This window comes from Crotalus tigris, unplaced genomic scaffold, assembly GCF_016545835.1.
Source record: "Crotalus tigris isolate CLP2741 ecotype Arizona unplaced genomic scaffold, ASM1654583v1 scf7180000019068.10715455, whole genome shotgun sequence".
NCBI lineage: Eukaryota > Metazoa > Chordata > Lepidosauria > Squamata > Viperidae > Crotalus > Crotalus tigris.
Genome location: NW_024097358.1, coordinates 1,604,208 through 1,618,602, shown reverse-complemented (window position 1 = coordinate 1,618,602; position 14,395 = coordinate 1,604,208). Strand labels below are relative to the sequence as shown.

Here is a 14,395-nt window from a genome sequence, read left to right as displayed (position 1 = left end):
ACCCCAGAAATGTGCCACTGCAGGCAGCCTTCCCTTAAAATAGTGCATTTTTGTACCTCACGTTCACTAAGGTGCATATTTTAATGCACAATTAATGCTCGTGGTTGAAATGAGGTTGAAATGAAATGATGTTTCTTTAGTTGAACAAAATCATCATGTTTTGGAATGGTGTGCATTTGCACACACTGAGAAGCACAAAAGGTTCTAAGACTGTCATCAAACGGGAAATGTATTCCATTTCTCCTTCACCATCTTCTAAGGTGAGGAAGGAGAACGTCCTCTTCAAAAATGTCCCCCCACTTATGAAACTTGTGCTCCACCTGTTTCTCCCTTCCCTTTAAAACTTTTATATATTTTTAGCTTTTTTTACCAGGGAGGTCAGGGGCCTGAGTGTGTCCCATCTCCAGGTTGTGTTAACAACCATTGGCTGTGATATTTTTCTCAGCTGCTGTGTATTTTAACTTGTTTTCCATTTATTTTAAGATTGCTCGCAACCCAGAATCACTTGCTGAGATGGGCAGCCATATAAACGGAATAAAGCAAGCAAAGCCATCTCTCATGGACAAAGCGGGAAAAACATGAGTCAGAATTCTCTTTTACTTTACTTCAAATATCTGCATTAGACTAGGATTCTAGTTATTTCTATCTTTTGACAATCCTTTCTATGCTCTTTGATTGTTTTCACTGTTTTCAAAATGTTATCTTTGTCAACCGCTTAAAGATCTGATAAACAGATGACTTAAACATCTAATAAATAAGAACACTCATCAATGCAGTTTAACAAGAAGAGAAGGTTTATTAATATAAGGAGATTTGTGTGCTCTGAGAATGCAAAGCATATTAAATCTATTGCTTCCTTTTGATGTCTACATGCATAAAAATATGTGGCTGCTTCATTTGACTCTCACTCAAGAAAACAGAGTTCACTCAACAAGTTATTTCTAGTTCTTTAGCCGTCCTCCTGCCAGTGAAATGAATTTACTACTGACATTTGAAGAAAATGTCCTGTTTTGAAGAAAAACACCGTCTAATTGTTTTGATTTGATTCGTTTGACTAGAAAGACAGAGAGCTAGCCTAAGCAGATCGAGTCAGAAAACAGGAAATGGTATTTTCACGGATGCGAAAAGTACAAACAACTATAAAGGCTGAAAAAAAAAAAAACCACAGGACTATAATAATTTGGACGAACCACAATTTGTTATACATAAGAAATATACAGAAATTAATCTTCTCCAAACTGAGAAAAGTAGCATAGCAGCATATGCCAAGCTGGAATGAAAAACAAGGATGGGAGCTAGTCTAGCTTAAACTTCTCACCAACATCTGAACACCAACTGATGCAATCCAGACTAATCAGCCAGGCCTTTCCTGACCACCACTGCGCTGTCCCCACTAATCTTCACTGCCCAAGCCAAGATAGAAGTTTACCTCTGAGTGGAACCGTCCGATCAGTTTCACAGTTATATGGGGCACGTCAGAAAATCGATGCCATTTGAGGGACATGCTGACCAACCTCAGTCAGTCCGTGCAAGGGAATCTGTCCAACACCTATCCATCCATCACATTAGAGATAAAACAAACCCCAAGCACCGATCCTGTTCAGCTGCTCAGTCTGCTGTCATAAAAGGAAGTCAGAAACAAGTTGAGCAAGAGAGAAGGCAGAGGGGAGGGGGAAAGGAAGAGCTGCTTCTTCTGAGCTTCCTCAAAGAATACATTAACCCTTCAGGCACTGGAAATTCAAAGCTGAAGCTCTCTTGGGATACTGACGTGACCCAAAAGACTTAGGGACACTTGGGAAGCAACACATGGAGAGGCTGAATATTTCTCTCTCTCTCTCTCTCTGCTAATTGGCATTTCCAAGAGTCGAATGCTAAAGCAGAAGAGATGGTTCATATGCTTGTCTTCCAGGAGATACAGATTCATTTATAAGACTTAAACAGCTGTGTTTTTAAGGCGGCAGAAGTACTAACAGGGTTAGAAACTTCCTGTTTTGCTTCCTCTTTCAAGATTTTTTTTCTTTTTTTTTTTTTGGCGATCTCTTTTAAACAAAAATGGAAAAAAAGAGAAGAGGAGGAAAGTTAAATACTCTTCCATACGTCTGATTCTGGGCGTTGAAGTCCATGAGTCATAAAAGGGCCGAGTTTGAAGACCCCTGGCTAAATCCATCTCAAGAGCACTGTTGTCCAATGGCTAAGCGATCTACATATCCTGTCATAGCTTAGCCACTCTAGTAACTGCTCATGCATAATTTAATTTTATTCATCATTTTATTCATCACTTGTACATCTTTAAATTAATTCACTGTATTGGTGTTTTATATTTTGGTACACATTTTATATGCTGATTTTTGTAAATTCTATGACTAATGCTGTATTCTGTTATGCCATATGAAATAAATAAATAAATATGTGGATATTGTTTATGTCTATGTATCTTATATTATACTATATATTATATTATGGGGCCCAAGACAATTCATCTTCGTTCCATGCAGTCCATGGAAGCCAAAAGGTGGGTAGACATCCATAGTCTACATCACCGGGTTCTCAACGTTTGTGTGACGGCGACCCCGTCACACAAACGTTCTGCGCATGCACGGTGCGCCCCCATGCGCAGCAGCGCCCCCATGCGCAGCGGCGCCCCCATGCGCAGTGCGCATGCGCGGCGGCGCCCCATACGCGGCGTGCGTGCGCGGCAGCACCCCCATGCGTGGTGCGCATGCGCGGCGGCACCCCCTGAGGGGAGAAAATGGCGGATCGCCTTCTTTAGCGACCCCCCAAAAATGGTCAATCGACCCCAAATGGGGTCACGACCCATAGGTTGAGAACCGCTGGTCTACATCTTTCTCTTCATCCTTGAAGTGGTTGAAAAGTAATGTCGTCAGAGAAGAAAACTGAAAGAAGACTGTTTTTAACTGTACATCTAAAAGACTGTATTTGTTCTGGTTTACTGAATGTTCTCTCCAAAGAAATAATCTACCCAAATCAAGAAAAATGAGAGCTGCATAGGAATAGATGCTTTGAAATGGAGAAAATTGCTATTCCAGCAATTTGATCTATCCACAGACAGAGGAACTTCAAAACACTCATAAAATTTAAATGGGTGCCCACAAGCAGTGAGTTTCCCTTGCACAATTGTCAAGCTGTGTTGTAACCATACAAAAAGAAAAAAAAAACGATAGTACATCAAAACAGATTTCTTCAAAACTGGTGTTCCACAATGACATGTAAGTCCACCAAGTTAAGGAACCATCTGACTGCATTAAAGATTTGATGGAGTGGAATTTTACTGGGAGCTGCCCAGGGTTGTCTGAAGCACAGGTGGCTATATAGAAATCTTAAAGATATATAAAAATAACCAAAATAAAATATTTTCCCATTAAGAAAATTTAGTCCAGCCCCCTGCTCAAGCAGGAGAAGCTATACCACTTCTGACAAGTGACTGTCAAGTCTCTTCTTCAAAACCCCTAGTGATGGAGTCGGATGGTAGAACCCATGCTTGCATTAGATCTCACAGCATGTTCTGAACTTGATATAAAAAAAGACAGAATACAGGTAATAAAAAGACTTTCATGAGCAAAATATTATTTGCGTATATTGGCATTAGAAGATGACAGTTATCAACATTGTGGTGGCTTCTAAATCTCACTTTGGGAGTATTTCAAAATGGTAATGGCCTAGAAAGTTTTCACTGGCTAAGGACCAAGAATTTTAATGGATTTATCTTTTATAAACTTGGTTGGATGTTGAGATTTTCTAGGTCTTTTTCTTTCTCTAGCTAATACCTGATGTAACAATTTGCTATAATTTGCAGGGAATGATGGTCAGACTCTAGAACAAGAGATTCATCTAGGTTTCCATTTTATGCACGTCTAACATCAGACAATAATCCCGTTTAAATCAGCCTGGCTTCTTTAATGGCAAAGCACAGACACTTAGCTTTCACTGAATGAAGTTTTAAGTAGGTAACATTTTTAAATCCATTTATCTGATTCTTAAAAAATTGCTTGTATGCGCGTAGGTTAATGCTGTTGTAGCCATTCCGGATATTTTTGAGGGATAGTCTAGGGAGAACTAGAGCTAATTAATAGAAGGTTTAAAAGTATAAGCCAATTTCCTTTAAAATTGTCTGAAAACAAAACAAAAAGAGAGAGGAGGTATGATAACACAATTTTTTTTAACCACGTTCCCTATTTCTCAGTCACGTTTCATTAGCATAAAGTCATAGCTGCAGTTGGAAGGAAAATTATTTTTTATCCTAGTTATTTTTACACAAGAATCTCTTCCTTTCCTGGATGGTCATCTCCTTACCCATGGGTTTAAACAAGGATGGGTTTGAGAATCACCAAGGCAGGCATAATGACAACATTCCTGATCCTCAAAGCACCCATCTGGAAAGCAAAACCCCCGACTCTACTTACTTTGCTCTTCTTATTGCTGGACATTTTATTCCTGAGGTAGCTGAACGTACGGCTGACTTTCGTTCCACTTTTAACTTCCAAATCTTTTCTGGAGGGACTTGGGGGTGGAAAACTGCCACTCTCCTCGCTGATGCTAAAAGCCAAGAGATGAAACCTTTCAGGCAATGCACAAGAACAGGGCGCTCACCCGATTCAAGTGGGAGACACAGCACTTTCATTTGAACCTGCCTTGGCTGCAGTTAAGGATATAGAGACCATTTCAAAGAGAAAAGATCAAATTTTGCTTCAATTCAAAATGTCCCCCCCCCAAAAAAAAAGGTAGTTTCAGTCCCTGTATTCTCAAGAAACCCTCTACTGAATTGAAATTTTGAATGTATCATAGGAAGGAATTAATGGTGTAGGGTTTCCTGCCTGAGCAGGGGGTTGGACTCGATGACCTCCCAGGTCCCTTTCAACTTTATTATTATTATTATTATTATTATTATTATGGATCATCGCACAGTCAGCCAGATGTTCAGACTGGATTTGGCATTTTGTCTACCTATCGAGTCCTTACCCAGGACCTGGGATAGGCAGATGTGGATGTTTGATGGTATTACAGGTATCGTCACAGGATGGAAGCAGTTCCTAGTAAGGCCGCCTTTTGCAATTGACTAATAGCGAATTTGTCAATGCCAATGGTGTTCAAGTGGTGCTCCAGTTATTTTGGGATTGCACCCAAGGAGCCTATTACTATTGGTACTACCCTTGCTTGCTTTTGCCACAGTCTTTCTATTTCTATTTGTAGGTCTTTGTATTTTGTTATCTATTATTATTATTATTATTATTATTATTTAGTTTTAAGTACAATTAAGTCATGTCAAAGCCATTTTACCCAATTTTCATCATATAGTCTCTCACATGCCTCTTAAAGACTGAAAGTGGCCCTTGATCGATCAATCAATCAATTCCTTTTGTGAACAGTTCCAGTCTTGATTGCACAACAATACTTCCTTTTCTACATAAAGAGCTTTTAGACCTTTATCAGCCCAAGACCAGTAAATTTGATAAGTTAAGCTTTTTAACTATAATTCAAAGATATAAGCGGATTTGATCGTTCAATCAGTTGATAACTGGGCCAAATCTTTTTTTTACAGTAAAATCAACCTTAAAAAAAAAAACCGTCACCACCAATAGTCCTCTTTGTTTAAATTCTTGCTGAATTCAAGAAAAGAACAAACTATATTTAGAGTATGTTTAAGAGATTGATAAAAAGTTCACCTTTGAGTCAGGGAGCTGCTGAAGGATCGGGTACCTATGAAAATACATGGAGAAAGAATTACAGTTAAAAAAAACCCAAATCCAAACATATATGTATGTAATTTTATTAAAACATATCTTCTAGTTTGACAGGATGGAGAAAATATCACTAGTGGCAGATAATATTTGATTCTGAATTCATCCAACACACGTTAGCAGGAGAATAGTTGATATCTAAAAGGCCATACTCTTTATTAAGATTATAAATGAGCAATTATGTTGATTTTGTCTCTTTTTATGAAGAAAGTTATTTTGAGAACCAGCTGATGGGACCAAAGCCACATCTAGAGTCATACTTCAGAGTCTTCCCAAATTGGTGTTTCTCTGGTCATTTCAGGCAATCCATGAAAAAGAACAGGTACAAACATGGTTGAAAATCTAAATAGTTTTTCTTTCACATTTCCCAGCAAAAATAGATTTGAGAAAGCTGTCAAATAGGAACAAGCATGCATTACACCCTCTCACTTGAATTAGCAGCTGGGAGATTTATGATAATCACTGGGGTCGATCTGCAAGCTGAAGCCAGCAATGCTCAGGACTTAAGTGTGTAGGATCGTCTTGTCAGTTTTATACCCATATTGAGATCTTTACAAAGGACAAAAGAAACATGTTCTAAGACAGGGGTCTTCAAACTTGGCCCTTTTATGACTTGTGGACTTCAACTCCCAGAATTCCTCAGCCAGGAGGAATTCTGGGAGTTGAAGTCCACAGGTCAAAAGGGCCAAGTTTGAAGACCCCTGGTCTAAGGCGTTGCTTTAGTTACTTTCTAGTAAGAAATTCAGCCTAAAGGATTCATGTGGCCCTTTTAAGCTGTCTGAATCTAAACAGAGGTTTCCTAGTGTAGATGTTCAAGTAACATATTTACATTGTGATGCATATAGAGAGACAATCCACAGTACTATCTACCTCCCTTTGAAATTAATGTACTATTTGCTTAAAAGGTCTAGGTTAATGTTCATGATGTACCATACAATTGAAATTTCTGTCCTTCAAATTATATCATATTCGAACAATTTTCAAACAATCGCCCAATGACAAATCCCTCACTACTTCATGTGACATAATCTAAGGGTTAAGTTGGTCTATAGCAAAATTTAACATTTTTGAACCCAAGCATGTATGTAGAATCACGTCAGTGTGGAGCCCAAGAGGGATTTCCTGCGTGCAAATAAATAAATAAAATATGATACAGCAAACCTGTGACAGCAACATTGATTCCTATGCATTGGTTCTACGCCATAGCATCCCTTACTGACCCATGGGCCCCGTGAACAAAAGGAGTCTTAGAGAAACTTGTAGGCCAAATTCATCAATAGGAAAGTAAGCTGAAAAGCCATTTTTGCTAGAACCTGCAAGCATCAGTCAAACGAAGAAGACAAGACATCCAGCCAAGACCTGGCCACTAGCATTTGCGTTCAACAAAGTCATGCGAGATTCTGAGCTTCTCCACGGAGCGGTAAGCGACGCCAGCATCATTTTGCCCAAACAAGATTACTTACTCTCCAAGTTCTCCTCCTCATCGCTGGAAGAAGAGTCAATAGAAAAGACAGTTTTAGACTTAGGAATGAGCGGGGAGATGCTGAAGGAGAAGAAAACTCGTCTAGATGGCTGAATCCGTCCCTGTGCTGAAAAGTGGGTTAATGGCAGAGGTTAGAGCATGCGGATTCGACACCAACAACAGACAATAACAAAGAAAAAAGGAAGAACGGTCACAGCGAGCCAAAGAAGAAAGCAAAAGGCGTATTTACAAAGCAAAGGGCTACAGCAGCAAAAGCAGGAAAGCATTTTTTTAAAGGGGGGGAGGGAAGAAAAAGAAAATGGGGGTGTCATTGTATGCAAAAACCGCACACTGAATTTTGACAGTTTCCCACAAGGCTTCCATCATTACTACACTGTAAATTGGAGATGCCTCTCTTTAGTAATCTAGTAGTAGCCTAAAAACAGCCTCTGACCATACCATAGCCCTTCTCATCAGTTCAAGTAGATACCCTAACACAGGGGTCCCCAACCCCCGGTCCATGGACCAGTACTGGGCTACGGCATGCCAGCAACTGGTCTGCACAAACAAGCAAAGCCCCTACTGCAAGATGCAGGCAGCACACAAAACTACGCACCCTCCGGTCCACGGAAAAACCTCTTTCCAAGGAACCAGTTCCTAGTGCCCAAAAGGTTGGGAACCTCTGCCCTAACAGGCCTATGTGTTGCCGAAAGTGAATATGCAAGAGGGACATCATCCAGTCACGTCTATGAGAAAACCTTTCAACCTGAACTCCCATTGAGTGTTCCCCTTCATCAAGATGCCATTGCTGGACCCTACCATCCTGGATAATTTTCATGCAGTCTCCAATCTCCCCTCTTTATGGAAAGTTGAGAAGATGGTTGGGTTGCAGTTGGAGAGAATCCTGGAGGAAGTGGATTATTTGGGTCCTCTTCAGTTAAGACTGAAGATTAGGACAACTTTGATTGGATTTTCAGATGTCTTTTGGCGGGCCTGGAATCAGGAAAGTGCCTTCCTTAAATTTCTCAGTGGATTTCTATTCAGCTGACCACAATAATCTTCTGGGTTATGTAATGTAATTGGCAGATGGTGCTTTTTCTCCTTTCTCTACAGCTAGTTCCAGCCAGTATTGGTCAGGAAGGATAGATGAAGCCAAAAAGACCCAGATTTGTGGGACATCTTCAGGGCTTAACTTTCTCTCCTCTCCACTGTCTCCCTGGTGATCTGCACAGTGCCCACCTTGTTTTTTTTGAAGCTGGATTGTCCCATAAGATCTAAGGTTAGGTAAATCTACAGGCTTCAGGAGTTGCGAGGAATTTGAGGGTGGAAAGATAGTCCCTTAATGGATGCTACTTTTATTCCTCGAGTTGTTTTGCCTTTATGGATATATATATATATATATTAAAAAAATTGAAAGTTGCTTGCATCATCTAGATCATGACAATCTATAACTAATTCCTGGCTGGCTCAGGAATTCTGGGAGTTGAAGTCCACGAGTCATAAAAGAGCCATGGTTGCCTACCCCTGATATAGAGTTTGCTGCCCGAGCAGGCAGTTGAACGAGAAGACCTCTAAGGTCCCTTCCAACTTTGTTATCCTTCTTAAAGTCTGAAGAATAATTTTAGAATATTTTAAGTGTTGCAATAGAGACAAGTGCCAAAGCCAAATAATGATGAAACAGCTGCAAGAACAGAAACATTTGAGGGATCTCTTGTGTACTGGAGCATGACCAAAAGGTCTGGGTAGAGGTCAGCAAATTTTCTACGACTTTGAAGCAATTTTGCTACAAGCAACCAGAAGTCAAAAGGTGAAAAAGGAAGGAAGAAAGAAAAGCCAAACCAATCTCAAGTAAGCAATCAATATGAAGTGTACAGAGGGGAAAGCTTCTCAGTAAGCTACATCAAGACAAGACTTGATTCCTACAACAGTATTTCTCAAACTCTGAAACAGCAGGAACTCACTTTTACATGTGCCACCAAGAGTGAGTCAGGCTGCCATATAAATTTTCTTAAATAAATAAATATGTCCCAGATGGGAGGCCCCATTATTTCTGTGGGACTTCCCAGCAAACTGGATTCTGCTTACACTTTTACACTTATACTGCCTTTACTCCTCTTAAAAGAGTCGAATTTAAATTCCTAGTGGGTGTATTCCAGATAGCGCCTTGCATTCCTAAATGTAGCATTAAGAAGGGAGGCAAGGCTATCTAAAGTTGAAATAGGTGAATGGTGATATTACAAATTAGAGATTATGGATGATGGCTTTATTCATAGAATAACTGTCTTGGTGATTGTAAGCAGTCCCAAAGCCACATTTATCAGAAGTTCAACACGCTCTCCGACCTCCCTGCCCCTCAGGATTCTTTGTGTGAGCCCCAGGTTGTACTGGTCCTTTTTTTCTGAAAAAAGAAGCTCATTGCCAAATAAAACTTTGGACAGAGACATTCACCATGTTTATTTTTCTAAGAACAACTATAATATCAATGTGGGCTTCAAAGGCAATCTTGCAAGTAAAGACCATGCTATAGCTATTATAACAGAATTGGAAGGGACCTTGGAGGTCTTCTAGACCAACCCCCTGCTTAGGCAGGAAACCCTATACCATTTCAGACAAATGGTTGTTCAATTTCTTCTTAAAAACCTCCAGTGTCGGAGCATCCCTCAACTTCATTTTATTTTATTTCTTATTTTATTTTATATGGTACAATCTTTCAGTTTAGTTTCAAAAATAAACGACCAAATCTTAAAGTCAGCTGAGGACAGCTGAGGAAAGCATAGCATGAACAAAGGGAAAACTTCTGGGGAAACTGATAACTACAAATACCATTGTATTCTATTTCTGGTCTAGACCAATTGTCCTATTCACCTAAATGTATCCTGAGTTTAATCGGAAGAGAAGCACACAGTGCCTCTGGTGGCTTTAGCCATATCTTTAAGCATTTAGAGGCCAGGCTAAAGTATTCTTACTTACTAAACATTTTTTTTAAAATCCTATATAACTCTGCATAGTTTGGCCAAATTGATACCTTTTAGGATGCAAAATATTTCTGTTTCCCTGTAGTATTATCTGCAGAGCTCATGTGCCACTGTGGCACCTGATCATATTAAAAAAAAAAAATCAGCAACGCTTTAAAGAAACAAAGATATCATATTAAATTTAAGGCATGGTGATGGACAGATTGACTATGAGATAGAAAGAAAAAGAAGAAACAGAATATTACCAAACTTGGGACTTATTCTATCAATGGCTAGAGGAAAGAATGAAGGATTAGAAATTAAATATGTATTAGCGTTTTCAAACTCAAACAGGACGTTGGTTGAAAAATTATTATATGTATGTAAGAAAATAATCAATAAAATCTTATAAAAAATAAACTTTAAGGCATGGAATAGCTGAGGGTAATTAGGGGTAGGTATCAGCTATAAAAAAAAAAACCCTACAGCCCTTTGAGTCTCTGATTAAGTTGCATAGCAAATTATCAAAATATTAAACTGCATCTTTCATCTGCATGACACCGCTTTGAGACTCCATTTGTTTCCTTGCTAATAAATTGAGCTGCAGTAGCTAAAAGGGAGGTCCTTTTGGAAAGGAGTGCAAATTGAAGGAAAGAGTTTTCCTATAATTAAGAGAAAATAATCCCTTTCTCAAAGAAAGCTGGTTTTCTTTGCCACTTTGGGGAAAAAAACCAGAGAATGCCAACTGGTCCTTTGCTGCGTACGTGAGCCCATCCTGTGTGCAGTTGTGCCCTTAATGAGGGCCTTCAGCAGAAGGAAGAAAATTGGTACGTTCTGGTCACAGAAAATGAAGTGGATGGACAAGTGTTTTGGTTACTATTGCTAAGGGAGAAGGAAAAACGAGTCAACATCCTTATGAGTCACGAGTCTTGAGAAGCTAAGCCAGATCTTCCAAAAAGGTTTGCTTGTTAGACAAGACTTTCTCAATGGCAAACTCCCAAACCAAGAGGCTTCTCTCCAAGAGAGAGAGAGAGAGAGAGAGAGAGAGAGAGAGAGGAAAAAAAAAACACCAATGCTTTTCTTATATCTGCAAAATGCTTTGGGGTTCTCCACCTTTATGGCAAAAGTGAAATGTGCATAAAATGAAATGTGGACTAGATAGCAAATATTCCAGGGTTTGAGAGGCTGCAACAAAGAGGAGGGGTTCAAGATTTTCCAAAACACCAGAAGGCAAAGAAAAAAGAAAAAGAAACAATGGATGGAAACTAATCAAGGAGAGAAGAAATCTAGAAATAAGGAGAAACTTCCTTACAGTGAGGACATATAACCAGTGGAACGACTTACCTCTAGAAGTTGTGGGTGCTCCATCACTGGAGACTTTTAAGAAGAAATTGAACAACCTTTTGTCTGAAATAGTATAGAGTTTCCCACTTGGACTAGGACAGGGGTAGTCAACCTTGGCTCTTTTATGACTCGTGGACTTCAATTCCCAGAATTCCTGAGCCAGCTTAGCTAGCTCAGGAATTCTGGGAGATGAAGTCCACGAGTCATAAAAGAGCCAAGGTTGACTACCCCTGGACTAGGAGACCACCAAGGTCTCTTCCAGCTCTATTCTGATTGGTCCTCACTGTGTTCTTTATTTTTTAAGGCAGTTTTTAAAAAGATTATACCAAAGAGTCCTAAATGTCATATACATGGTTCTTGTCCTCCATCATTGTCACCTATCGTAATACAGGTAGTCCTTGATTTAAAACAGTCCATTTATTAACTGTTCAAAGTTAAAACGGCACTGAAAAAGGGATGTATGACCATTTTTCACACTTAAAACCTTTGCCGCATCCCCGTGGTCACATGATCAACATTCAGATGCTTGGCAACTGGCATGCAATTGTGACAGTTTCCCTAGGGAAAATGCAGTGATCATTTTTCCCTGAAAAACTTTTTTTCTAGGCGTTCTCCATATGGCCCGTATCTTGGCTGTGTTTTTGAAGTATCTGAAAATATGGCGTTTCCTGCAGTCCTTCGATTCGGGTGAATGGTGAACCTCTTGTAGGGATATTATACGTTAGTCTGAATGCTTTCTCTTTGACATGCACAGATTATTTTTTAAAAATTGTTTATTTTTAATGCTGTATGCCGTCCAAAGTTTTTACAAAGATAGATGACCTTCTAAATTGGACAAATAAATAAATAAGGCACCTGAACCCATTGGCGATCACACTGGTCATCATTACAGCTGGGAAGGAATAGTTAAAATTTAGGAGAAATGTAAGGAAATGAACTCTGTGCAAAATCTTTCTACTTATTATATAAAATCTGGATTTCCAGTTGGAATAAAAGAAAAACACAATCCTTAAAAGACTGGAATAATCCTGGCATACAATCGTTCTGTTCCAGGCTCATTTGAGCTACACCACATAACCACTGGCAGAACCGATGAACAATGAAGCTGCGCCGGAGACACAACTTTCACAACTGCAAGTCAGAACCCACCGACGTTCCCCCAGGGCATACCATCATCCTATAAAAACATGTCTCACCATCGTTTCCGCTAAAAAAAAAAAAAAAAAAAAAACGAGGCAGATGCAGAGATAGCTTGTTCTTCACCTCTCTCAAAGCTCCAGGTAGACGTAAAAGAATCAAGGAGACATTTTCCAAGAAGAGAACATTAGTCACAGTGGGGTGGAGTTTGTTTTGCTATCTAGGACTGTCTCTAGTACCTTAAGGATGGTTTCCACATTTTACTGGAGGCTAGTTGCTTCTGCTGGGCCAAGAGTTCAGTTTATTTTTATTCTTTCCACTACTGAGGAGGGCTCAGCGATAGCTCAGCAGTTAAAAAGCCGAGCTTGTCAGCTGGAAAGCTGACAGTCCAGGTTCAAGACCCAAGCACCGCGTGACGGGGTGAGCTCCTGCTACTTGCTCTAGCTCCTGCCCACCTAGCAATCTGAAAGCATGCAAATGCAAGTGGATAAATTGACACCACTTCGGTGAGAAGGTAATGGCGTTCCTTGCGCCTTACCATACAGTCATGCCGGCCACATGACCACAGATGCATTTTCAGACAATTCTGGCTTCCTCCGCTAAGAAACAGAGATGAGCACCATCCCTAGAATCTGAAACAACTGGGCAGGGGAAACCTTTGCTTTTATCTCCCCGCCCCCCACCCACACTACTAATCTTATTTCTTGGAGAGGCATTGAAAAGGAATGGCAGTTCAGTAGTATGCTTTGCATAAGTCTCCAGCTTAATCCAGGGTATTCTACATTTTAAAAAAATGCATAGGTTGGACTCATAGGAAAAAAAAAAACTTGGGCATCTTTATTGGAGTAACTGATATTGGGCCGAGCAAAGCAAAAGTTCATACAGTGCAGGACCAGCCTTCTCTGCAAAATATTTATCTCAAAATGGCGCAAAGCTAAGCTGGAGGGAAAACAGAAGGTGTGCTTAATACACTCATAACTGAATACTACGTGCAAAGAAAAAATTAAAAGCCACCAGTACTCACTATTGTCTGATCCCACTTGGGCGATGGTCATCAGTGACATGGATTTCGTTAATGGAGGAGAAACAGGATTTGTGCAGAAGCCGAAGGTGTGGGGCTGTGATCTTTGGAGAATCTGTGAAATGCGGAATTGTTACACTAAATTCAGTCTTCTCAGATGGGTCAAACAGACAAATAGAGGATAATATTTGTAGCTCAGGGCTTAAATGAGGGGTCCTTGGTGCTTTCTGAGCTTGGTCGTTTTCTTGAAGATGTTTCATGACCTAACTAAGTAACATCATCAGTGCTAGAAGGGAGCGTGGGTAGGGAGGGAGGGAGGTAGAGGGAGGAGAAGGTAGCAGCATTTCTAGAACTGGAGTTCAAACTCTCCAGCTTCCTTGAGAGCACAAAAATTACGACATCTAAATCTTTTCTTGATCTAGCTATGATGTGAAACTGCCTTGCCAACTAGTTCTACTACAGCATGCCTGGGGTATTTAAGAGGAAGGTATTTATAAGTAAACAGCTTGCTTAACATAAATGAACCATGGAGAAAAAAAATCTATACTAACCCCCTCCCACCTCAAATGGATCTAGAAGTTGAAGTCTTCTTTGAGTCAAACTCAACTTTTGGTAGCCTTGTGGAAATGCTCATGCAGTTTCCTGGATGGTAGCAAAATGTGTGTGTGTGTGTGTATGTGTGTGCAGAGCTCCATTAAGAGTTCTACATTTTTTCTAATTA

General features: G+C 39.9%; 1 protein-coding gene across 13 annotated transcripts in view; it reads right to left on the bottom strand.

Annotated features, from left to right (window-relative positions):
• The window catches only part of AKAP13 (A-kinase anchoring protein 13), a 185,026-nt gene that overhangs the window by 26,963 nt on the left and 143,668 nt on the right, over nt 1-14,395 (bottom strand). For 12 of the 13 annotated variants that reach the window (XM_039358929.1, XM_039358925.1, XM_039358924.1 and 9 more), the window contains 4 exons: nt 13,678-13,789; nt 7,220-7,345; nt 5,682-5,715; nt 4,422-4,554 (listed from right to left, as the gene is read on the bottom strand). In XM_039358929.1, coding sequence (XP_039214863.1) covers nt 4,422-4,554; nt 5,682-5,715; nt 7,220-7,345; nt 13,678-13,789 — 405 coding nt within the window. The remainder of the gene's footprint in view (nt 1-4,421; nt 4,555-5,681; nt 5,716-7,219; nt 7,346-13,677; nt 13,790-14,395) is intronic. The other variant, XM_039358934.1, reaches the window with a different exon arrangement.